The sequence below is a fragment of the Mirounga angustirostris genome, unplaced genomic scaffold (genome assembly GCF_029215605.1).
Source record: "Mirounga angustirostris isolate CCGP_5_RB_7025 unplaced genomic scaffold, mMirAng1.0.hap1 SCAF_9, whole genome shotgun sequence".
In the NCBI taxonomy this organism is placed as follows: domain Eukaryota; kingdom Metazoa; phylum Chordata; class Mammalia; order Carnivora; family Phocidae; genus Mirounga; species Mirounga angustirostris.
In genome coordinates, this window is record NW_026991717.1 from 104,236,515 (window position 1) to 104,261,279 (window position 24,765).

General features: G+C 41.3%; 1 protein-coding gene across 4 annotated transcripts in view; it reads left to right on the forward strand.

Annotated features, from left to right (window-relative positions):
* Positions 1–24,765, forward strand: part of DAAM1 (dishevelled associated activator of morphogenesis 1) — a 164,642-nt gene that overhangs the window by 65,798 nt on the left and 74,079 nt on the right. For all 4 annotated transcript variants that reach the window (XM_045900963.3, XM_054513734.2, XM_045900962.3 and 1 more), the window contains one exon: positions 17,797–17,886. In XM_045900963.3, the coding sequence (XP_045756919.1) occupies positions 17,797–17,886 (90 nt within the window). The remainder of the gene's footprint in view (positions 1–17,796; positions 17,887–24,765) is intronic.

The following is a 24,765-nucleotide window of genomic DNA, read 5'->3' on the forward strand; positions in this document are numbered from 1 at the left end:
GAAGAATTTACATAGTGGGAATGGCCCAATGCCTGACCCTCATTAGGTGCTCAATAAATGTTACATGAGTACTCTATCCTCCCTTTATCACCACTGGCATTTTGTAATGGAGTTAGTTCTAATCGGACCATTTATATCTGTTCAACAGATATTAGAAAGTACTATCATTTTTCATGACTCTTAGGTCAAGAAAGTAACATAGGTTTTGTTACTGCCCTCCAGGGCTAATATCTGAACTGATCAGATCAGTCCAGCTCTTCTAGACCAGAATTTACCCTATAAGCTTATCATATGAGATAAGCCAATATGAGAGGGTACTATGAAGCTGGTGTTTGAGTTCTGGTCTCCTGAGTGGATTAACGGGCCTGTTACCAACCAAAATTGGTTGGGAAAAGGAAGAAATGGCTCTTGGCAGCATGTTTGTATTTTATGACGTTGATGAATATTTTCAGTGTTTAAGAAATCTCTCTCCTTGGGCACCTGGGTGGCTCAGTCGTTAAGCGTCTGCCTTCGGCTCAGGTCATGATCCCAGGGTCCCGGGATCGAGCCCTGCATCGGGCTCCCTGCTCAGTGGGAAGCCTGCTTCTCCCTCTCCCACCCCCCACCCCCCTACCCCCGCTTGTGTTCCCTGTCTTGCTGTGTCTCTCTCTGTGAAATAAATAAATAAAATCTTTTTTTTTTTTAAGATTTTTATTTATTTATTTGAGAGAGAGAATGAGATAGAGCATGAGAAGGGGGAGGGTCAGAGGGAGAAGCAGACTCCCCGCTGAGCAGGGAGCCGGATGCGGCACTCGATCCCGGAACTCCGGGATCATGACCTGAGCCGAAGGCAGTCACTTAACCAACTGAGCCACCCAGGCGCCCAATAAATAAAATCTTAAAAAAAAAAAAAAGAAAAAGAAATCTCTCTCCTCTCCCGCCTCTGCATGCAGAGACTCTGTTCTAGGTGTTAATCGGGAGGTTCAAAATGGAAAACTAGAACCTGCTCCTAAACAGCTGATAGTTTCAGTAGCAAAAGGGGACTGATACAGGTATAACACCACTAAAGGAAGAAGCACAACCTACTTCTGCATAGATTGTGTATAGATGTGTTGTGAGGTGTAGGACATGGTGATGAGGAGGGTAGTCACAGAAGACTTTCTGGAGGAGGTGAGCTGTGAGGAGCGATTGAAGGTGAGAAAAAAAGTGAAGGGGGTCTGTGTTAATGGCTGTCTCAGTCATCTTCAGGTAGTTCATCCTGTGATAGCAAAACCTCAGTGGTTACGAATGGCAGTGGCTTAGCACTTGTTAATGCTACATGTCTAGCTGTGATTCTGTTTCTCATCATCTTCCATCCAAGACCCAAGCCTGGTGAAGGAGGAAGGAGAGACATGGTAAAATGCTAGCAGGCTCTAAGCTCATGTTTGGAAATGATACATGACACTTCTGCCCACATTTCTTTGGCCATTGAAAATCACCTGGCCACTCCTGAGTTCACAGAGTAAGGATGGATCATTCTTCTGTAGAGGTTGGCACTGCAAATTGCATGGACAGTCCTGAGGTCACTGGGGGGTGGGGGGTGGAGGACACATAATCCTTTTCCAGGGAGAGGCAGTGAATCATCTACCATGATGGCTATCAAGAAGGGCAATAATGATGTATTCACGGGCTTGGTTTTATTTCCCACTTAAAACTATTTTAAAACCAAAAGTCAGCCTAAAGAGATAGATGTCGCTGATAGATGAAGGCCTTCGTGGTGGTAACGGAGCTGGCAGGCAGAGCTAGCACCTCAAAGCACCCACATCCACTGTCTTTTCAATTGTATTCTATCAGACTCAAAATGAGACCTAAGCCAGAGGCCGTGTGGTGGCAGCTCCATGTACATCTTGAAGACAGCTCATTGTTCTGTATTCATAAGGGAGAAAATTCCACTCTCTGCCTTATTGATGTCTTTATTCTGTGTGAAAATTGCCTACAGCTGTTAGCTGTTAAAAAGCCAATGCCAAACCAGAACTTTAAGCTGAAACCGTTGGAAAACAAATTATTTTGAGGTTTATATCTGTCCTGGTGAGTGACGGATGGATTTCTGTCTACTCCTGACTTTAGGGACTTAGACCACAAATCCATCCAATGGGCAGGGGTGTCCTGGGGCAAGAGAGGTGGTTCAAAGCCACTGGAAACTTCTGCCCTGGGTTCTCTTGAGTGTTCACAGAAGCACTTCTGCCTCTGCCCATGCACAGAAAAGGGAGGCCACGTGGGGAAGGGGGTACCGCATGGCCTGTGGGGTCGGACCACTCTGCAACCTGTGGTGGCTTCCTTTAAATGGTTTCTGTTGGAATTTAAGTTTATTGCCTTGCCTATAAAATGGGGATAGTATCGTATCTCAGATAGGGTTGGTGTAAAGAAGATAATGTCTTTTAAAAGGCTAGCTTCTAGGGACACCTGGGTGGCTCAGTCGTTAAGCGTCTGCCTTCAGCTCAGGTCATGATCCCAGGGTCCTGGGATCGAGCCCCACATCAGGCTCCCTACTCTGCAGGAAGCCTACTTCTCACTCTCCCACTCCCCCTGCTTGTGTTCCCTCTCTCGCTGTCTCTCTCTCTGTCAAATAAAATCTTTAAAATAAATAAATAAATAAATAAATAAAAGGCTAGCTTCTATTAGGTGCTTTACACCTCCCATCCTAGTGCAGTGAGAGGAATGGAAAGTAATTCAGGTGTTTCCCGGGCACAAAACCCTAAGCAGATATGCCAGGTTTTTACTTTTCTTGAAAGCTAATCTGCCTGCTGTGAGTGAGCCAATGTGGGTCCTAACTTGCAGGGCATTTGACCTCTGTATCTGTTGGAAAGCATCTCATCACAGCCGGTTGTTGTAAGCTGGTTTCCTTTGCCTCTTCTGATGACGCAGTAATTTAATGTTTTTAAAGTGGTACTGAATAGGTTGCTTGCAGAATTGCTTACTGCAACCTTATCATCTCATAAATAAAGCAAAGCTGAATGGGAGGTCAGCCATGGGAATCTGTGAAGAAGGTGGGCTGCGAGGAGCACCTGCTACAGGCAGTGGAGGCAGACTCATTCCAATTTCAGGATGTAGTGGTTCCTGGGGGTCCCAGTCCAAAAGCCTGCTTATCTTTTTTTTTTTTTTAAATAACAGCTTTATTGAGATCTAATTTACAGACTATATAATTCACCTATTTATAGCGTATAACTCAATGGCTGTTAGTATATTCACGAAGTTGTGCAACAATTACCGCAATAAATTTTAGAACATTTTCATGACATCCAGAAGCAACTCCCTTATCTATTAACTGTCACTTCTCATTTCTCCCCAACTCAACCATCCCCTGGCTACCTCTAATCTACTTCTGTTTCTGTGAATTTGCCTATTCTGGGCATTTCATGAAATGGAATCATATGATATGTGGTCCTTTGTGACTGGCTTCTTTCACTTAGCATAATCTTCAGTTTATCCATGTTGTAGTATATATCAGCACTTCTTTTCCTTTTGTGGTTGGATAATACTCCACTGTATGGACATACCACATTTTGTTTATCCATTCATCATTGATGGACATTTTGGTTGTTGCCATTCTTTAGCTATTATGAATAATGCTACTGTAAACTTCATTCACATACAAGTTTTTGCATGGAAATGTATTTTCAGTTCTCATGGATATAGACCTAAGAGTGGAATTTCTGGGCCATATGGTAACATAATGCTTAGCTTTTGAGGAACTGGCTACACCATTTTACATTCCCACCTGCAGTGTGTAAGGGTTCCAGTTTGACCCCATCTTTGCCAACACTTGTTATTACTTCCTACAGATTGACCTGCTGTTTTTAAAGCTATTCTATATCTCCTGGAGAACTGAGGACATGTAACTTGGAAATTTTTTTAACTAATTAATTATTTATTTTTGTGAGTTGTCGAATAGAAGTAGTCTCTACGCTAACAATTTTTTTTTTTTTTAAAGATTTTATTTATTTATTTGAGAGAGAGAGAATGAGAGACAGAGAGCATGAGAGGGAGAAGCAGACTCCCTGCTGAGCAGGGAGCTCGATGCGGGACTCGATCCCGGGACTCCAGGATCATGACCTGAGCCGAAGGCAGTCGTTTAACCAACTGAGCCACCCAGGCGCCCCTACGCTAACAATTTTTAACTGAGTGATGTATTTAAAAAATATTCAGTTGAGAGCTTTTGTAATCTCTGCTATGTATTTTATGCCTTTCAGGCATTGATCCTTTTTTTCCTGTCTTACCTCCCCCACCTTCTCGCCCCACTTTTTCTGCTTTGTCCTTTGCTTCAGCCACAAATTGTGAGCATAACCAACCTAAGACTCAATACGGTTCCCATAAAATAAGATTATCTATGGTCTTTCTACAGGCTTTTAAAGGTCTTAGATTTCCCCCCCTACAACCTATTTGAAGACTCCTAGGCATTATAACTCTGTAAGTGGTCCTTATTCAAGTAACTTGTTCATCTCAATGTTAGCAAATAGAAGATTTCCTTTAGGATGAACAGAAAAATGTGTCATTAATTGACTGGTCAGTTCTTTTGGGGTGTATGCGCGTGATAAGTGCCTGCTCTATGCCCCAAGGTAACTAGTGAGCAAAGCAGCAATGATTCTTCATGAATTTGTGGGACTGAAGGTCTAGTGTGGGAAACAGGCAACTAAACATGTAATCTTATCCAGAGTGCCCAAGGATTATAAGGGGCTCCTCCCCAGTATATATTGTTGGGGAAGAATGTTCAGTTCCCTTTTTTCATGAGGAGGGAGTCCCACTCACAGGTTCCACATGTATAACCCTAGCTCTCTTATCCAGAAACTCCTAGCTTCTCTTCCGGCTCCTCTTGGGGATATGCATAGTTGAGTCCCTCTCTCTTCCTCAATTCTCTCTAAATCAGCCTCCTTTTAGGAAAACACATTTTGTGGCCCTTGGTGCTATAAATTACCTAGGAGTAAGCCCCCTTGGGGAGTTCTGCAGTTGTCCAGCTGGCAGTAAGTGTCTAATTCAGCATTGAAATCTCAGCAAGGCCACTTGTCCGCAGGTGCAAGGTGGGTTCTCCAACTCCACTTTAATGTGTAAAAAAGAAGGTATTTGATTTCCATTCTTGCTTGGCTCCTTAACTTAGCTGTTGGTTAATTCCAAACTTTCTATTTGCTCACACCTACCCCCAAACCCCACAGATTCCTAAACTAGTGTGGAAGGGTCTTGGAAGGCTTTGTGGAGGAAGTTTCATTTAATGTAAGACATGAAAATCAAGTAGGAATATCCAGGCAAGGAGAAGAGAGGAATGTTACAGACTGTGAGAACAACATGTGTAGGGGGCTGGGAGGTGAGAGAAAGCACGGAAGGCTCAAGGAACAGAAAGCTCCGTGTAGATGGAACATGAAATAGGAGGCTGGGAGGACTGAGGTTTCTGAGAAGAGGTTCTGGAAAAGGGGATGGGGATGATTGTATTATTGGTTTAGTTATATAAGATTCTTATTTGAATGAGAGGAAGGTATCTCTGCTTTCTTACAGTTTTCTCAGCGAACTAAATATATAAAAGTACAGCAGAGTATTTTGCTGTCTGATTACATATACAAAAATAACCATTGCTCTTTGAAGTCTCTGTAAAGTGTTGATAAGTTTAGCAAAAGGTGTCCTGTCTTGTTGAATAGATTCTGTTTTCATTTGAGTCCAGTTGTTGAGGTGAGGTGCTTTCTTGCTGCAATGTATACCTCCTCAGGGTACTTTAATTTTGAAATGAAAAGGAAAGAGAATTACGAGGAGCCCCCTTTTGCTCTTCCACCCAACGCATAGACTCCTGCATACACCAGAAATTGGTGGGCTAAGGGTTACCTACAGAATATTCCACAGTCACAGTGATGCTGGAATTGGTGTCTCCTAACAGGTTCCCTCAGCTCTCTTGCCTTGTGAAACATGCAGATGTTCAACTGCTTTACCTGGCTGAGATTTTAGGTGAGAAACCAGGTTTAAGATAAACCTGGTTATGGTTTTGAAGTGTTTTGCACCAAATCTCCATTCTTCTAGTACACGCATTGTTTTAATGTATTTGGAATCAGTTTCATAGATTTATTAGAGGAAAGCTTTCATTTCTAATACAGTACATCACTATGAATTTATGACTAGTTGGAAATATGCATCATGGACCCGACCTTGCCTAAATCTGAAATGTGACCAATTACATTTTACACTTTTCTGGTTAATCTGTCTTCTTTTGAATTCACTGCTCAGTCTTCATTTATTTGGCCAATGGGTCTAATGTTTTAAGATAATATACTAGAGTACTGTGCCTTCCAAGAAATATAAACTATTTTAAAGAAACTTACTAAAAACTTCATTATTGATCACAAAACTACCATTTATACTATTGAGGATTGTCAGTGAAAATTAAATCTCAATGGGGAATGTGGTGATGCTGGATACCATAGGTTGATGGGAAGATTTGTATACTCATAAATATAATTAATCACTAGACATCAGTTTTATTATTAGTTACTGGGGACATTAGTAGCCAGTATAGAATTTGAGAAATGAAGATAGCAGGGATGAGAGAATTTAGTTGACTTATCAGAATCAGATGAATTCACAGTCAAGGTAAACTGTGCCAAGTGAATTCACTTGGGAATCTACATCAGTAAACTTTTCATTTTTCAATATATTCTGAAGTCACTTTGGTATGAAAGGAGCTACAGGAATCCAAATTTGTCTTACAGATTTGCCGGTGCACAAATTTTGTTCTTTTCCTAGCTATGTGAATTTTTACCCATCTTCTCAGGCTGCCAACATAATTTCATTTATTACTAGGACTATCTTAAGCTCTTTTTAATAAAAATTCTTCCATTATTACTAGAATTGATGACAAGTTTCAACACTTTTTATCTCTTTGTTTTTAAACTCGCCTTTCACACTAAGGCCATGACTAAGAATAGAAAGTTTCTCATAGGAGCTATTCAGTTCCCTGTCTCCAAGAAAAGATGCAAAAGTTGGGTAGCAAGAACATTTAATTTTAACCTGATTGAAGGAAAAAAAAAAAACTGTAAAGAATCTAGTTTTAATCTATTGTTTCTTAGAGTGTAAAGGATTTCTCTCAGTAATTAAGCAGAGAAAATCAGACTATATAAAGACTTCAAAGAAATGTTAGAATAGTCTCAAAGTGTTCAGTTGTCTGGAAGCCAAAAATCAGAATCCAGTGAAAAAATTGATATTAAAATTGTTCTATTTTCATGAGGTTAAAATTCTTTTCGTTTGATAAACCTATAAAGGTCAAAGAGAAATATTCTGTTTAGCTAAAGGACATGATTAGTTGACAATAAAGAAAAATATATATATATTGAATAGGTCTTCCCCTGACTCTGTGGCATTTTTGGATACCTCAACTTGATGAGTTTATAGAAAAATGTTTAGAACAGTATGAAAATATGCAATACATCACAGAGGGAAGTGGGAAAGTAGATATGGGCTTAAATGTATTCAGTGCTAAAATTCCTGTGTAGCAGATGTGAACTGCTGCCAATACACGGTCAGTTCACAGGTCACAAAAAAGTGATCCCAAACCCAGAACTTCATAAACAAATTATTTTGGCCCCGAGAACAGCTGATGGTTTGTGATACAGGGTGATGTTACTATAGGTGGTTTTGCTTGCTTTTATCTGCTGTACTTCCGAATAGAACATTGCGTTACTTCTCAGAATTAGAGTAGGGTTAGCAGTAGATCTTCATCCCAAAGGACAGTCTACGTTTCTTTGTACTGGTTGGAGGCCCTGTCTGCTTAAAGATAGTAAGATGGTCAGCATGGCTTCTTAAGCTCCCCTCTTGTCTTCTGATTTACTAAACAAATCCAGTAAAGCTTAAGGTGAGACCACAAAACCATTTTATTCCTTCTAGTACTAAATTTATATTTTATCTTGCCAGGATCATTCCAAATGTCCTTTCCTATAGGCTATTAAGTATAGATTTTTTACTGCATGTTAGATACTTAGATCAATACACTTATTTCTGGGTGCTTCATAATTTAGATTTACAGGGACTGAAATGGGAGGGGGAGTGTGGAAAGATGGAGGAAAGAAACACGAAAACTTTTTTCTTTTAATACAAATAGCTGCAAAACCATCTTTGAACTAATGATGTTAGAAAATGACTATGAGTCCCCTTGGCCTTGATGAATTTCATTACTATGAATTCTAAAGAGACTGAGCAGTATATACCTACTTACCTGATTATTTAACTTAATCCTCAGGCTACCGTGTGCAGATTACGCAAAGTCAACATACTGTATTGACTTGCCAACTCTCTACATGTCCCCATATAAATCAATACAAGTTTTAAAAGACTGGGAAAATAATTTCATCTCCATAAGTCATGTGGTTTAGTAGGCTTTCCAGTATAAATTTGAAAATGTGTTTCAGTAATGGCTAGAACAGTCTGGTAGTTTGTATAAATAACTGCACATGAAAATATATATCGATGCATTGGAATTCGTCTAAACATCATTTGCTCACATAAAACGTATGTCACATGGCCTGTGGGAGGTAAATGCCCAGTATGTGGATAGTGTATTTCAGTTTTAACTGTCCTCAATTTTATCCACTGTACTTGGAATCCTCCCCTCCCCCACCTTCAAAACCCAGATTTACTCAGGAATTTCAGACTGTTTCTTGATGTGTGTTACAGGAGCTCAGTACCAGTTACATCTTTTAGTTATGATTTTTTGGCTTATGGATAAAGAACCATATCTCTGTATATTTTTTGGAAAATAAGATCCTTAAAAATGTAGCAATTTTTTCCCTCTTGTCCAATTTTAAATGAATCCACTGGAAACATCCTACAGCTGCTGTTTATTTCATTACACAATGGAATATTTAAGAACTAAATTAAACCAAATGACTGAAAGCTTATTTAGAATGTATTTACAAGTTGTTTTCAGGAAAGATGGGTATTTCTTGGATGTAGAAGAAAAAATCAAGTCCTTTACCATCTTTTAAACAATCAGATGGTTTGAGTTTATTCCCATATGGACACTCACTTTGTTAAATCCATCTATGGATAGACACCTTTGCATTTTCAGAGAGCAGAATGACACACAGGCATTGTAATCCGGGTTTTCATCCTGAGGAACCCCAGGGCCCAGAGTAGGGTGTGGCCCAGAGTGGGTGCTCAGTAAATGCTTGTGGCCTGGATGAGTAACTAATTACTAAAGGTTAATACTTGAGATGCTCAGTAACTATTTGAATGCATGCATGCGTGCATCTGTGCATGAATTCATGACTGCTGAATCCTCCAGCGGTTGGGTATATATTCTGAATTATTCTCAAAGTAGAAGTGATGGATTTGGGCTGATCCTTGCACCCTTCCTGTCCCCCATCCACTGTTACCATTCTCTTTAGTCCTACTCTTCATAGGGGAGCACCAAAATATCTAGCATCAAGGGTAACAGCTTGAGAGGATAAGGTTGATAAGGTTTAAGAATTATTTTCTGTCCAGTCTCTCTGCTGTAAGTGACTGATAAATAGCTGCAATGTGGGAAGAGACCTATTGTGCTAAATATTTTTTGACCCAAATAAAACTTAAGTGTTGGCTGAGCTGCCACAAAGTCTCTGAAGAGCTTGCTGAGCAGATGTGGGAAGGGCCTGGGCTGGGGAGAGCACCACAGGTGTCATTCAGGGAAGGGGAACTCGGTTTCACAGTTGCCCCCAGGGCCTTTGGGTGCCTTTCTATGTCTATCACTCTACCCTGGTTCTTTGTCCCAGGAGACAAAGTCCTTCCATTCATTCAGTTAGGGAAACACTGCTTAGAAATTCTCTCAGTTAAGCCTTGTCACCACCAGAAGTTGTACCAGATTATAGATGTAAAAACTGGATATTTAGGTGGCTGGATGGATATTGGGAGATAATTTTAACATATACTTAGGACAGAGTTATTTATTTTAGATTCCTGGAACACTGCTGGTGATGCGTATAATTAAAAGTTAAAGTTGCTCTAATGAGTTCTGGTTGAAATAACACAAGCTATATAAGAAGCCTACAGGTTTAGCAGCAGATTTTGTCTAGCAAACTGGTTATAGTGTGCATTGCCTACTATTAAAGGAAGGGAAATAGTATAAAACACTTAACCATTGGTAGTAAGAAACTAAAAATTATTTCTATTAGTCAGCCTTTGCTTGTGGGATCTCACTTCTTATTTTTATATATCGAATGGAAAACATGTCTGTCAGACACAGAGAACATGACTGGGTATAGGTGGTGGTGAGTCATACTGTGGTATTTCGTGTAGTGACTAAGAATGTTGGCAGAAATCTTACCGGCTGAAAACCTTCAACGTTTGTTCTCTTGTGTGTACACATCCATTTTGGGATTTAAAGCACTCTGTTGTTTTCCATTTATGTTTTTCCTGACTGGTTAGGAGCAGGTAATAAGTCACTGAATGTACTTCTATTTAAACTGACAAATGTGGAATCTCACTTTCAGATTTCAAATGGTTTGAAATGTTTCTCAAGGTCACTGTGGTTAAATTTTAAGAGCTGCATTGGCAGTCCGTGACTTATGGATGTGATGGTCACTTGCTGTGGTAGGGATGGATGTTCATAAATTTGATGAAATGTCTCAGCCTAATAGTACATTTTCTCTCTACGTTTGTAAAACTGTAATTTGGCCTTTTCTCCCATGACATTGTACTTATCACTACGTTATATGACTTAAGGCCTAGTCACTTGTGCCCCCGAGCGTCTGACTTGTTTCTGGTAGTGTTGAGTTATGGGATGAAAGGAGAGGGTTAATGACAGGGTTAAATCCAGAAACAGCTAATGTAGGGTGTATGTTAAGTGAACCTGAGGATTGCTGAGGATTTCCTGTGGGGAAATCTTTGGTGGGTGGGGCTAGGGTGGGTGAATTGGGTCTCCATACTGTGGGCAAATACCTGAAGTATGTAATTTGAAGGAGAAAAGTTAGCTTTGTCTGAGTAATAATAATGGTTAGAAATTCCCTGAGGTCTGTACATTGAGTCAGATGGCTCGTTACCTGGTCAAGACCACTAAAAAGCAAAAACAAAAACACACAAAACAGTAAGTTGGTTGGCAGGGTGACCCCTGGGACCTTTCTTAGCTTCTTGTCTCCTCTTTTTTTTTTAATTCCCCCCCCACCGGCATTAATTGCATGTCCTATTACCTCTGCGTGAATCTGTATTAGTATGTATGTAAAGAGTTAGCTTAACTCATTAGAAATAGAAATCCAGAATTCCTTTGTTAAAGATTTCTTTTGTTGATCTGGAAACTTACTTGTTGGCTCACTGAAATCTATTGATTTGGTGGATTTTCAAAGAATAAATGCTTTCAGTACTGTGTTGGAAGTTTTATAAATAACTCCCTATTTCAGTTTAGCCAAATCTCTAAAAAGAGCTCTTTCAACTCATTTAAGACCCTTATTGTATATTTTTTCAAAATTCCTTCCCTTGCTTTATCTAGCAAATCAATCCATTTCCTTAGATTTATTTGTACTGTGCCAATTGTTTTATGATTTATATACATTTCTTTATAGCGCTGCCTGCTTACTGTGCAGTGTAGGACCAGTGAGATTTCTTTGTACAGAACCTTTCAGAAGTGGGTCTTAATAATATGCTTTGTTTGTGATGAAGCCTAGAACTTTAGTTCCCACAGCTGGGCTTCGCTCGAAGGTCCTTTTTTCTTCATAGAAAATATATAATTTATACCGTTTTTCAAGATACTGTATCTCAAATATAGATTTTATGAACATATTAAAAGTAATTAATATTTTCTCTAAGAAAAGCCTATATAGGCTTTTGTTTGCTGGTTTTAGTTTTCAAGAAGCTTGAGCTCTGAGGGGAAGAGGAATGATGCTTGGTGCGATTGTTTCTCCTTTTTATCACTGGCTAAATTATTTTCCTTCAATTAACTTAAAACTCTGTCCAACAAAAAAATAATATGAAAGAAAATTCTGTGGCCAGTGAAAGGAGCTGGGCCATCCAAGTCTAGGGTGTAGGAGTAGGAACTAAATTTGTTCTGCTCGTCTTGGCATTAATTGACAATCCCCAAAATAATATCCGACTTAGCATGACTGTAAAATAACAAAACAAAACAAAAAGTAAGGTGATCTAGAAGCCTCCAGGATGCCTCCTGGGATTGGGCTAATTACATTTGTTAATCTTCGCGGAAAACTTGCTTATTAATTCACAAAGGCACGGAGGAGCCAACAGTTTTCTATAGCGCCCCCAGTAGGGAAACATGAAAACCAAAACACTGAAAAGGTTTTAATGTATCATTAAATTTAACTTATCACTTTAATATTAAAGGACCTTAGGGGAAATACTATCTCTTGGTCTAAATGGAATACATATTAATAGAGTCTATATAATTTTCAAGGAAAGGATATTTCATATAAGTGATCTTTGGTTGGTTTCAAACAAAAGTTGTGTCTGAAATTATAACAGTTCCCAGAGCAAACTACTTATCCTAAAGGGGACCACATTTTTCCTTTTCTTTACATTTTTTTTTTTTTTTCCAGTCAGGCTCTCTTCTAAGCCAACTGCTGGGTTTATCTAATGTTCAATCAGAAATTTCTTTCCTCGTGGATCACCACATCAAAAACCAATGATGTATGGTGACTAACATAACATAATAAAATTTAAAAAAAAGGAATTTCTTTCCTTGTGGTTTCCTCAAGGTTGTTTTCTCTACTCTGAATTTTTTCTTTTCCTTGGGGGTCCCACAACCAAACTTGATTCTTTTTCTTTAGCAGCCTATTGAGATGTAATTTACGTGCTATAGAATCCACCTATGGTAAGTGTACAGTTCAGTGAATTTAGTAAATGTATGCAGCTGTGCAGGATTGCCACAGTCCTGCTCCAGAACATCTCCATCACCCTGCCCATTTGCAGTCAGCCCTGCCTGCCTCTAGCCCCAGACAACCACCAGTCTGCTTTCTGCCCCACAGATGTACTTTTTCTAAAAAATTTCATGTAAAGAGATACTGAGATCTAGTGATCCTGCCTTGTTTTTCATGATTGCCTTTTCCAATATTTGAATTAAGTATCAAAATAAAAAATCTCTGTAATCTGGGGAAAAAAGAGGTGGGGGACAGCATGTGCAAAAATTTCAGAAGTGGGCAACTTGTGACCAGAAGTGCTAAAGGGTGGCTGGTGGCTAAGCGGTGGTGGCCGTGGCGGTGGTCGCGGCAGAAGAGGAGAAGGGACAAGTCAGCATATCGCAAAGGGCCTCCACCTACCTGCTGAGGAATTTTGGACTTTATCCTGAAAAGAAAGGGAACCACTGAAGCTTTCTATCATCTTGTCTTCCTAACTAGATTCTTAAATTCCATGAAATCAAGGTCTGTTATTCATCTTTGTATTCTTTTGTCTGGCCAGGGTCCTGGAATGGGTAGGACAGCGAGTAAGTGTTGATTGATCTCTAAGGCTGTGATAGTCTCTTAAGAGTCTTGCATGCTTGATTCAGCCATATTATTAAAATGGAATGAGTCAGAGCAGAGATACTTTTGGAGTGGAGGGGTGGGGGTCTTATTACACTCTGGGCCTTGTGCCGAGGCACTCCCAGCCATTATCTAATTCAATCTATGTCATTCTTACTCAGAATCTGCCAGTGACCTCTGCTCTTAAGAGAAAGACCAAAGTTCATAGTATCTTTCAAAGCTACTGTTCACTCACTGCCTGTCGTGCTTTTTACCTATTTAGTTCCTATTCATCTCTCAGCTTTCGCTTTGCTTCCTTGGGGGCAGCCTTCATTGCCCTGCCTTTCCCCACAACAGGTGGACTGTCAGAGCTCAGCTTCCTGTGTGATCATATCTTTGTTCATGTGACTGCTGGATTTCCCTTCTCACTCAAAATATGAGCTCTGTGATACTTTTTTGTCCCTTGCACCTAGCACAATGCCTGGCATTTAATAAATACTCACAAAAAAAAATTGGTTGCGTGAATTCGTGAATCCTCAAGAGATCTCTGTCAGATATATATTATCATTCTCATTTTTCAGGTGAAGAGATTGAAGTCCAGAGGTTAAGTCACTTGCACAAGGTTGCATAACCCATGAGAGCCAGACCTGGAACTCAGGACTGGCTGACAACGGCATCCTCCTCTTTCTGCTAATGGACACTCAGTAGGCTGTGAGTGCAGCAGATGGATACATTTTCATACTTGCATCAGTGCCATGATTTTACCTACCTGCTGAATGACCAACAGAATGGACAACCTGGTGGTTGAGAACATGGGCTGTGTAAACAGTCTAGACTCCAGTACCTCCTCCACCATTTACTAGCTTTGTTACCTTGAGCAAGCTACTTAATCTTTCTATGATTCGGTTTCCCGGAGGATGGGGTAACAGTACCCATTTTATAGGATTGTTGTGAAAATAAATTAATTCATACAAAACAGTACTACTGAGCACAAAGAAAGTACTCAATAGTTGTTAGCTATTACCGTTACCAGTATCCATTATTTCTTCCCCATTTTCTTTTTCTGTAAATTTCTTAAATTTTATTATTTTTAAAAAGATTCATTTATTTGAGGTGGGGGAGAGAGAGAAAGAGAGAGAAAGCATGCGGGGGTGGGAGGGTTGGAAGGGCAGAGGGAAAGAATCTTAAGCAGGCTCCATCTTCAGTGTGGAGGCCATCATGGGGCTCATTTCACGGCCCTGAGATCATGACCTGAGCCAAAATCAAAAATCCGATGTTTAACAGACTGAGCCACCCAGGTACCCCGCCTCCATTTTCTTAGTGTAATTCAAAATTAGATCCAATCGCTTCTCGGCCTTTTGCCTACATCAAGTGCAAAATTAGATCCAAAGACCCTATAGCAATTTTTAATTTTTTTATTTTATGGAAATTCTCTTCTTGAGTAAAACCATCTGCTTCTAAGTCCTAGTTCAACTGTGGAGGCATTATTCTACTTGTAACAGCAAAATATAGTAATATTAATACTTATTAATCCTCTTCGCTGTGAATTTCTAGGTTTTAGGATTCACCTGTTTCTTTATACCTCTGCTCAGATAGCACAAACACAGTGTTGTAGTGTAGTAAAAGATGCAACGTGAGTAGTGCTGTTTTCTCTTACAAATAACAAACCTTTTCCCCAAACTAAGCAGCATATTATCGAGCTGTTTGAATAACTGACCTGACCCCCCCACCCCCCCTCCACCACCACCACCAAAAAAACCCCCGTAATTGTTGGGAAGTGATTTATGTCACATTACTTCCCTCATTCATCAATAGGTGAGAGCAGGTATGACTTATAGGAAATTAAAAAAGGAAGAAAGTAAGAAAAATAATCACTTCACATATTTAATAGTTGCATGCCAAAATCTTAACATTTTTAGCATGTTCCCTCATAATGGGATTTTCTGTAAATATCTTTCATTCCTTCCCTGATTGTTCATTGTTAAAATTCTTAACTAGTTTCTCGTGGTTAGGCTGTCATAGTGCATGGGTGTGTGTTTTAGTGACTTAACTGTTTACTTTGCTCTTAAAAGAAAATAGCACCTGATTTATGTCTAAGTGACGAGAGAAATAACAATACTGCAGCCACCCAGCTACCCGCCCTATGCCAAGCATTACCCCATACTTAGTCCATGTTGCTAATCTTCACAATAGCCCTGCAAGTGGAATGATATGCCCATCCTGAAGATGAGGAAGTAGAGGCTTAAGGAGATGAAGAACTTCCCCAGGAAGTTCACACCGTATCAGGCCCTGAGTGGCTGGGCCCTGGAGGTGTAGGTGGTAACAGAATAAGGCAGAAGGGATAACTAGAAGCAAGCCTGGCAAAGTCAGTTGGGGTTTTAAATGGAAGACCTCAAAGGCAAGCTGAGGAATATGTAATTAATTTTGTCGGGGTGTGGAACTAGTGAAGTTTTTTGAACTGGGAGCTCAAAACAGCACAGGAGCTTGATTTTTAAGGCGCTGGTCTTAAAGTGTCCCCGGACCAGCAGCATCAGCAACACTTGGAAACTTTTTAGATACTCAGATTTTCACACTCGCTCCCAGCGGTTCAGTCTTTAAACACTGGGCAATCAATGATTTAAGGAGTCCTCCAGATGATTCTGAGGTTCTCTCAGGTTTAAGTACCGCTGCTTTAATGAATTCTGGGTGTGCCGTAGGGAGGGTTGGAAAGGCAAGAAGAAGCAGTGGGGAGGCTATTGCCCGGAGCTGATGGAGTGGATACAAGAGCATAAATTTGGGTGGTTTCATTGGGAATCAAAAAAGGAAAAATCGTGACACCTTTCACGAAAGAAATGACAGGACTTGATGATAAATGGAGGTAGGAGTATGAGGTGTGAAGCCCATGTCTACTAGTGGCAGAATTACAAGTATATACCAAGGGCATTCAGAGGGGGAACGTGTTTATGCTCCTCAGGGATCGAAACCTCATTGTGCCTTAATTTACGGCATCTTTTTATGTGCCTCACACCCACCAGTCTGCACCCTCAACTAGGTAACTTTCCCTCTAGTAATAAAAATGTACTAGACGCGGGCGCCTGGGTGGCTCAGTTGGTTAAGCAACTGCCTTCGGCTCAGGTCATGATCCTGGAGTCCCAGGATCGAGTCCCGCATCGGGCTCCCTGCTCGGCAGGGAGTCTGTTTCTCCCTCTGACCCTCCCCCCTCTCCTGCTCTCTCTCTCTCATTCTCTCTCTCTCAAATAAATAAATAAATAAATAATCTTAAAAAAAAAAATGTACTAGACGCTCAATGCCAGTAACAGACCAGGGATGATTGAGTTATTAAATGCCAAGAGCTTTTCTCCAAACACTATATATTCATCATCCTATTGTTGTTATTCATTAGTTATGGATGTTTGTAAATTGCCTTCCCTTAGTGTCCAATCTAAGCTGCATTCCACTGTAAAATTAATGTTTCCAGACACTGATCTGAGAGGCTGAGTCTGGGTTCTGGAGTTTGACAGCTGCGGGCTGAAAACCAGCCCCGTCATTACTAGGTGTGTGGTCTGGAGCAAGTTACATACCCAATCTTCCACCTAAATTTCCCCTAGCTGTATTACAATAGGCATTGTTACTACAATGAGGACATAAATAATGAGTGGACTCAGGGTTGTTGTGGGAACTGAGACCATGCCTGCACAACGCTTGGTGCGTAAAGTTCTGAATAAATATTAGTAGGATTTATGGCAATGAAGATGCCATGTGCTTGTTCACAACCTTCATTGGCTCTCCTTGGTCAAGAGAAGAAACTCCTTATTCTGACATTTATGACTTTTCACAACTGGTCACTCCCTACCTCCCAAACCTTTCATGTGACGATTCTTTGCATCATTCAGTGCTTCCGCTAAGCCGGTCGCTGTCCCCCAAACACAGCTCATCTGTTCTCACACCCCCGCCTTTGGTTCCGTTACTCTCCTCCTCTCATCATGTCCAAGTTCTTCAGGTCCAGCCTGATACCCAGTGTTTGTTGAGCCACCCCCAGTGAACCACCATCTGTAATACGAGTAATCCTTCCAAACTCCCGGAGCTTTGATGGCCTTTAATGCTCACCGGACCCTCTACAGCAGAGCACACTGGCTCGGGTGTTCTGTCTGTGCCCAGCCCGCTTTCCCACACCCTTCGGGAGGTGTAGGGTGAATCTTGTCGTCCTTGCTGTGCTCGGTACTCAGCCCCATGCCAGAGACATGCTTTCTTAGCAGTGGCAACACATACCTTGCCTTCTTGGTCTTTTCCAAGTTCACTGAACTATATGTTGGTGCGGTTTTTTTTTTTTCTTCTTTTCCCTAATGATATTGATAACCTCTCCTATAGGAATAACGTTTAATCTATGAAATACTAATTATTATTTTTTTCCCCTCAGGATGAACTTGACCTGACAGACAAACACAGGGAAGCCATGTTTGCACTTCCAGCTGAGAAAAAATGGCAAATATACTGTAGCAAGAAAAAGGTAAGAGATTCGTTGTGTTTATGGTTAACTGGAAAATGATCACTTTTCATGCCCTTTGCTCTCCCTTTTCACCACTGAAATTCAGACAGCTCTTTGTAATGTACAAACCAGATCATGGCCTCGTTGCTACATGCGGCGCAGTGCCAACAGCTTGGATATTGTTTTTATGAACACTTCGTTGGACACCTCCCCATATCCCCCACACCTGTAACCATTATTTGTAATCCTGTGCAACTGAGACCCAATCTGATAGTGGTGTACACAAAAATCAGAGTTTTCCACCTGTTCTTTCCATAAAAGTTGGTATCTCAGTAGATTAGGAGTAGTATTCTGGGGTCTCAATCTTCCTTTCCCATCTCCTAGCACTTTCCATTTCAGTGACTCTAGGGTGTGGCCTTGTCCTCATGGTCCAAGGTATCTCTCTGGCCATTTCATGTTCTAAACTAAGGATGGAGGAAGGGGGAAGAAGGCGACACACTTCCCCACCTCCCCTCTTAGGGACATGTCCCGGGAATCATCCACCTGAATTCCCCTCATACCCCACTGTTAGCTACATGGCCCCACCTGCAAGGAAAGCAGTCTTTATTTTTGGTCCTGTTACCTTTGCAGAAGGGAAGAATGGATATCAGCACTCATGGTGTAGGCATCACCCCATGGACTGTATCTCCTGCAATAAAGTTCACTCTGCCATCTTTTAAACCCTGTGGCAAATTTGCAGACTGTGCCCACCCCATTTTTGGAACCAGTCAAGTTCATGGCCATCTTTTTCCACTTTTTCTTCTGTTCCAGTAGGAACTTGAATCAAGATGGGGTAAATAGGAAGGGCAGTTTAGCACCGAAGGGAAACGTTACCTGTCCCCAAGGCAGTGGACACTCTAGTTACTCACTCCTGCCCCAAGGAAATAGGAACAAACTGTAGCAATCTGATTTCCTTTTAAGACACAGTATCAGTCAGAGAACCCTCTTCTTATGCGACTAGTGCATTTGCCCATGTGACTGTCTCTCAGCCCCACTGCCTCTTTGCTGCCTTGTTTGGTTGCCGTGCCAGCCTTCCAGGAACATCTCTGCCATATCAAGCCTGCATGTACCCCTTTGCAGCCAGACTTGTGCCTCTCTGGGCGAGCCACCATGGCTTAACTCCTCTTTGTAACTCCAGCATCAGATACATTGAAATAAGTGTATGATGAGCGAACCACTAAGTTGTCATTAGTCTTATACTGAACTGTCAAAAAAAAAAAAAAAAAAAAAAATTGAAAGCACAATTAGTTTTCCACCTGAGCAGTTACAACTGATAAAACTACATGTGGGGTTTGGTTCCGGGGGCCTTTGTTGAGAGACATGTCCAGCTGTAACCTCTCCGTGTGGTTTCTGAGCTGCTACCAGATCAGACTAAGTTGTAGTCTTAAGGATTCCTAATCTAGTAGTAACCAGGAAAATGTGTTTGTGAATGACTTTGTCCTCTTTTCTCTTTGTACATGGCTCTCTCTTGTTGAACTCATTGTCATGGCTCAGGAAACAGATGTAATACACTGGGAAAGAATTTTAAAAATAAAAAGGGTTCAGTTCTGAAAGTGATGGAATTGGATGGTCTTGGAAAACAAGGGACCATCTTAAAGACCTAGCCCCTGGTACTGAGAAGGAAAAATCTTCAAGTGCCTGTATGCACATAGGACATTGTCTATTTTGGCTCATCCAAGTGCAGTTTTTTCTCAAAATTAGGAAACAATATGAAGTGAGGATTGAGAATATACACTGGAGGAAAGGAAAGGGCAAGGAAATGGGAGCAGCTTACTGAGGGGAAAGTTTTCTTCTTTCCCAGATTTTATTACACCCTTGACAGCAATTGAAAGTTAATCATGGAAACTACTGCCCCTTAGATTAGAAAAGGCGAACCCTGGAGGATAGTAATGACCTTGGATGTGCAGCTGCTGCTCATTTTTCAATTTCCAGGCCTATCAAATCCCCTTGCAAACCCTGTCTCATGTGCACATGGTGAGGTTGCCATTTTGTCGGAGGATAGATATGGATGTGGCCACTGGCCTCAGAATCCCGTTCCTTGACGGATGGGCCCTTCCTCCTACTACCTGGCCAGACTGCACAGATCCTTGGAAGTGCAGTTCTCCTGCTCGCTTCACTCCTGCGGCCTGGATTCCTTACGTGACCGCCAAGGCATGGCTGAGTGGGAAAGCCATTTTAACTCTTTAGGGATTCCCATGGATTTATACATCTGCCTCACTTTAAAATGGATGCTAGTTGTTGCTAAATTAAGGATTTTCTTGATTAGAGCTTCTCAAAATGTTAAAACTCTGCTCTGTGTTTGGTCTGAAACTGACCTTTTGGGGCGCTGTAATAAATAGGGAAATAATACAGTGAATACGAGAACAAAAACCTAAGTGTGAAAAGGGCATGATGTTTACCTGTCTTCACGTAATGTGATTTCGTAAGGAACAGGTTGCCCGTTCTCAAAATGGAGCCCACGGTGGCCATCTTTATTACGAAGAACAGACTGTTTTCCTTGGACCATATCTTAGGTAGCCTTTTCAAATCAGGCTTGTCACCAGCAAGCCAAACCATATCCATTTCTCAGGCCAAGGGAAAGCTACAGACTCATGGCTTCTTAGATTTTTCCATCTTTCAAGATTAGAACCCAGGGCATTACAGACATTCTCACACATAGTGAAGCCATAGAGTAAGGGCCCATGAAAGCCAACAGAAACAGACCCATGAGTTGGTGAAAAGCAGGCTTTCTGTGTAAAAGTGCACCGCAGTTGTGGAGGCAAACGAGACTGGGAACTGAGGATGGGGCCAGGCCTTCCTCAGCCAAGTGGCTCTTTTCCACCCAATGGTGACTTGAGTCCCGGCAGCGGCTGTCTGCTTATCAAGCTCTGTGCTCGTTTCTCACACTTGCCTCTATCTACATCTCTAGTTGAAAACCCATTTCCAGAGCCAAAATGAAAGCAGTGAAAGTATTTCTGGGGCTAAAAGAATTGGAAAGAAATTAATTGGAGGCTTGCCTAATTGAGTAATCCGGGGGAGAGTGAGAGATGGATGTTGTGGCCTTGTTGAAAGTCCAAACAAATCTGTAAAAACGACTAGACTGGTTGGTCAGCCATGGTTTGTCCTATGCCGCAGTCCACTGTCAAATGTTTTTTAACTTTCATGAAAGGACCACAAAAAGGTCCTGTTGGTGGGGCTGGAGGTATTTTCAAATAGGAAATGTTTGTGGTTCTTATCTTTAAAGGTAATTCCCTTTTTAGTTCCAATCACAACATACTCTTTTGTTTAAGTGAGGTTTTTCCCAGTCCCTAGCCAGAAACTGCATCTGTTAACAATCTTTTGGATTTTAAACTGAAACTTTTTAAACAATGAACCATCTGACCACGAGAGGCATCTGGCCATGCTTTGTTTGCGTATTGTTAACACGATTTTTAAACCCTGGGAAAAGTAAGGAGAGGGCTTCAGGGAGAGAGAGAAGAAACTGCTTTGTACACTGCGTCACGGCGACAACGATCCTGTCGGCACTGGCAGAAACCTTTAATTGCGGCTCTTCGCAGGGGTGATTCGCTCTGGTTGTGTCACTTACCCGGTCCTTATAGGCATCCAGGAAGTACTTGCTCCCCCTCCTTGAGCTTCCGAGCTTACAGAGTAGGTGAATGGTGCTCCCTGTTAGCTGTAGCGTCATCAGGAATTTGAGGCAAAGATCAGGATTTGAGGAGTGCACCAATTGCCCTCCTTTTGTTTCCGATCTCTAAAGCCAAGCTTTGAGTAAATGGCTTTGGATTCTCCATATTGCATTTCTGTATCTTTTCAGTTCTTCTGCAGAGAAGATGAGTTTTTACTCTGCCACCGAGGGTGTGTTTGACTGTTAGGAGATCTGTAAAGAGGCTTAAACTTTTGAAAAAAGAATTCAATCCTTTAAGAATCTCGTCTAACCTGGCTGCGGTGGAGTTGTTGAGATGTGTGCAAAGTACCAGTCTGGTGCTAGGTACATTTTGAAGACATCTAGGAGAAGGGGCTGAAAATTCAGCTGGTACTTTTTCATTCACTCCCTTCATTTGGTTTACATATCCTATTGGATCACTTCCCCACAAAAAGCAATTCTCCTTTCACCACACACACACAAAGATTAAAATTGTATTGTGTACGGTTGTCAGGATGCAGCTCTTTCAGTTCCTTGAGAGTTGAGGTCCTTGTGCCTTTAAAGGAACATATGCTAAAGTGGTGGAATTAAGACAAGAGGGACCATAGGTTTTCTGCACAACTGTCAGACAAACCAGCTGTAAAATGAGGAGGCAAGATGATACGTTCATCCTCTAGTTGTTTCCAGTTTCTTAATGAGAAGCTGCTGTGGATAGGCTGGGACGAGAAGCAGCGGTTTGGTATTGGACCTGGAAGACCTGAGAAGGAAGAGAAGCTAGGTATCCTTTCTTTACTATAATTGTTTAAACATACAGTAGAGTGAGCTTGGATTTTCAAGTGTTCACCTTATTAGCTCTCAAGATTTGGGAGACGGAATCGGTCGAAAGGCAAAAACTACTTTTCAGTAATTGTATTCTAGAGTTCTTAACAAGTACTCAGGTTGGTTTCCTGCCAATGAGTTTTCACCTGATAATGGATTTCAGTTGGCATTTGTACACCCAAGTGCTAAGGGGTTGAAGAAAGTGGCAGAAGTAGAAGTGATCAGAAATAAGACTGCGCTGTCTTTTGCCCTCTACTTCTCTAAAAGAACAAATGAGGGGAGCACAGAAGCTGGAGGACAGTGGGCATCTCCAGGCTCTGCAGGCTCTGAAACTCTCTGCCTTACCTACATATTCCCTGACTCTGACAGATAAGGGTTTGTGTATAACTCCATACTGAACCACTAAGAAACAGCTAGCTTGGAACATCTGGGGCCCAACTCCATGAAGCCATGCAATTGGTGAAGGGCAAAATGGTTTGTGATTCACCTAAGGTGTATTGAGTACTTCTCTAGGGCAGACTCTTGGCTAAATTCTGGGGATGACTAAACAAATAAATCAGATTTCCTGGAGTGGATGATCCTGGTAGGAGAAGCAGATAAGATCAAATAATTGCCAAGTCTTGTCATAAGCTCCATAATAGGGTAAGCAAACAGGCTCTGGGGCACAAAGGAAGGAGCCACCAATCTTTGGGGGTAGATGTGTGTGACTCAGACAACAGTTCCTTCACCACTTTGTCCTGTCTAGCAGTTACACCAGTGAGAGAGCTGATATTGTCATGCTTTTATCCCATCATCTAGATGCTGGCTCCTTTGTCAACAGTTGAGCTATGTTCACATGCACTGTATACTTTCCCTCTTGGTTTGTACTTTGTTCTTTGTCCCTTTTCCAATACTGAAAAGGTCAACATTAGACTGTTGGCCTAATCTGATCTTCACTAAACACAATTTGTAGGGCTTGTTAGGAAATCTGTAAAGAGGCTTAAACTTTTGAAAAAAGAAGACACAGTGGGGGAAGACTGAAATAACTGAGGTTTGTTCAGCCTAGAGAAGAGAAGGTCAGGTAGAAACTCCAACATAGTTTAAAAAAGAAAGAAAGAAAGAGAGAGAGAGAGAAAAGAAAAGAAAAGAAAAGAAACTCCAACATAGGCTGATGTTCACTGAGCATACCCCAGTGAAACTATGGTAACTGTCAAAATATTGCCAACTTCCTTGGTAAAGTGCAGCTGCCTCAAACCCTCCTGATAAAAATCTCCGTGACAGTCTGATCCTTCCCCCAAGGGTCCACCAGTTTTCCCCCACGATTCAAGCGTTAACTCCTGGCATGGCACCAAGGGGACCCTAAGACGCTGTTCCCACATTAAATCGTTGATTCCGATTCATTGATGCCCATGCTATGCTGGTTGATAAGTATTTTGAACATTGGCCTACGTATGAGGTGCTGATTGACCTGAAGATAGTGATCAAAACCATTTGATAATATGTATTCAGAGCCTGAAACATTCTCCCACGGAAGTGATGAGAAATATTGCAAAGGTCCAGGGTGAGGCAGTTCTTTGTAATGTTGCTCCTGAAAGCCCATGATTGTAACCAACTTAAAAGAGGATGGTTATATTGTAATACACAACCCTAACAAGAGTATTTTGTAGCCATTGAAAAGTCATGTTTTCAAAAGAAATTTTAATGACATGGGAAACTGCTCAGCCTATAATGATAAGGTTTTTTTTTTTTTTTTTTTTAGAAGGCATAAAACCATAATCAGTACGATCAAAGTTTGCAAAGGAGTATAGATAGAGGTAGGCAGACAGAAACAGTTGCTTGGTGGGATTGTGGGTGATTTACTTTAATTTTTTTCTTTGTATAGATATTTCCCAAATTTTCTACAGTACCTTCTCCCCCTTACTTTGGGGTATTTTTTCCCCAGTTGTAAAAATAAAATTGCTCTTTTTAAAACATACAAAAAATGTATTTGTATCAGTCAGGTTTCAGAGAAGCAGGACTACTGGCAGAGACCCACAGAGCAAAGAGATTCACCCTGACATAATCATGAAGCTGACTGGGCACTCTCCATAAGGCTGTCGCCTTTGTTTCTGTTGCTGGAGCTCCATGTCCTTGGAGCTCCATGTCCTTGGAGTTCCATGTCCTTGGAACAGGCAATTGGGAAGGAAGGTGGATATAAACTAGGAGAGAGCAAGGATAGGCTGGAGTCCACAGGACAGACTGAAGCCCAAGTCAGTTCCCTTGGCCTCTGACTCTGGTGTGGGTGTCGTGCAGAAGCCTGAGCCATTCATCCTGGAGCTCAGCACACACACACCTGGCCTAGGAGAAGCTGAAGGAGGAGCCAGGGGAAGGTGGAGCAGTTGCAGACCCGCCTGCTATTCCACACCAACAAGGTGAGCCTGCAGATAAAGGACAACCTGTAT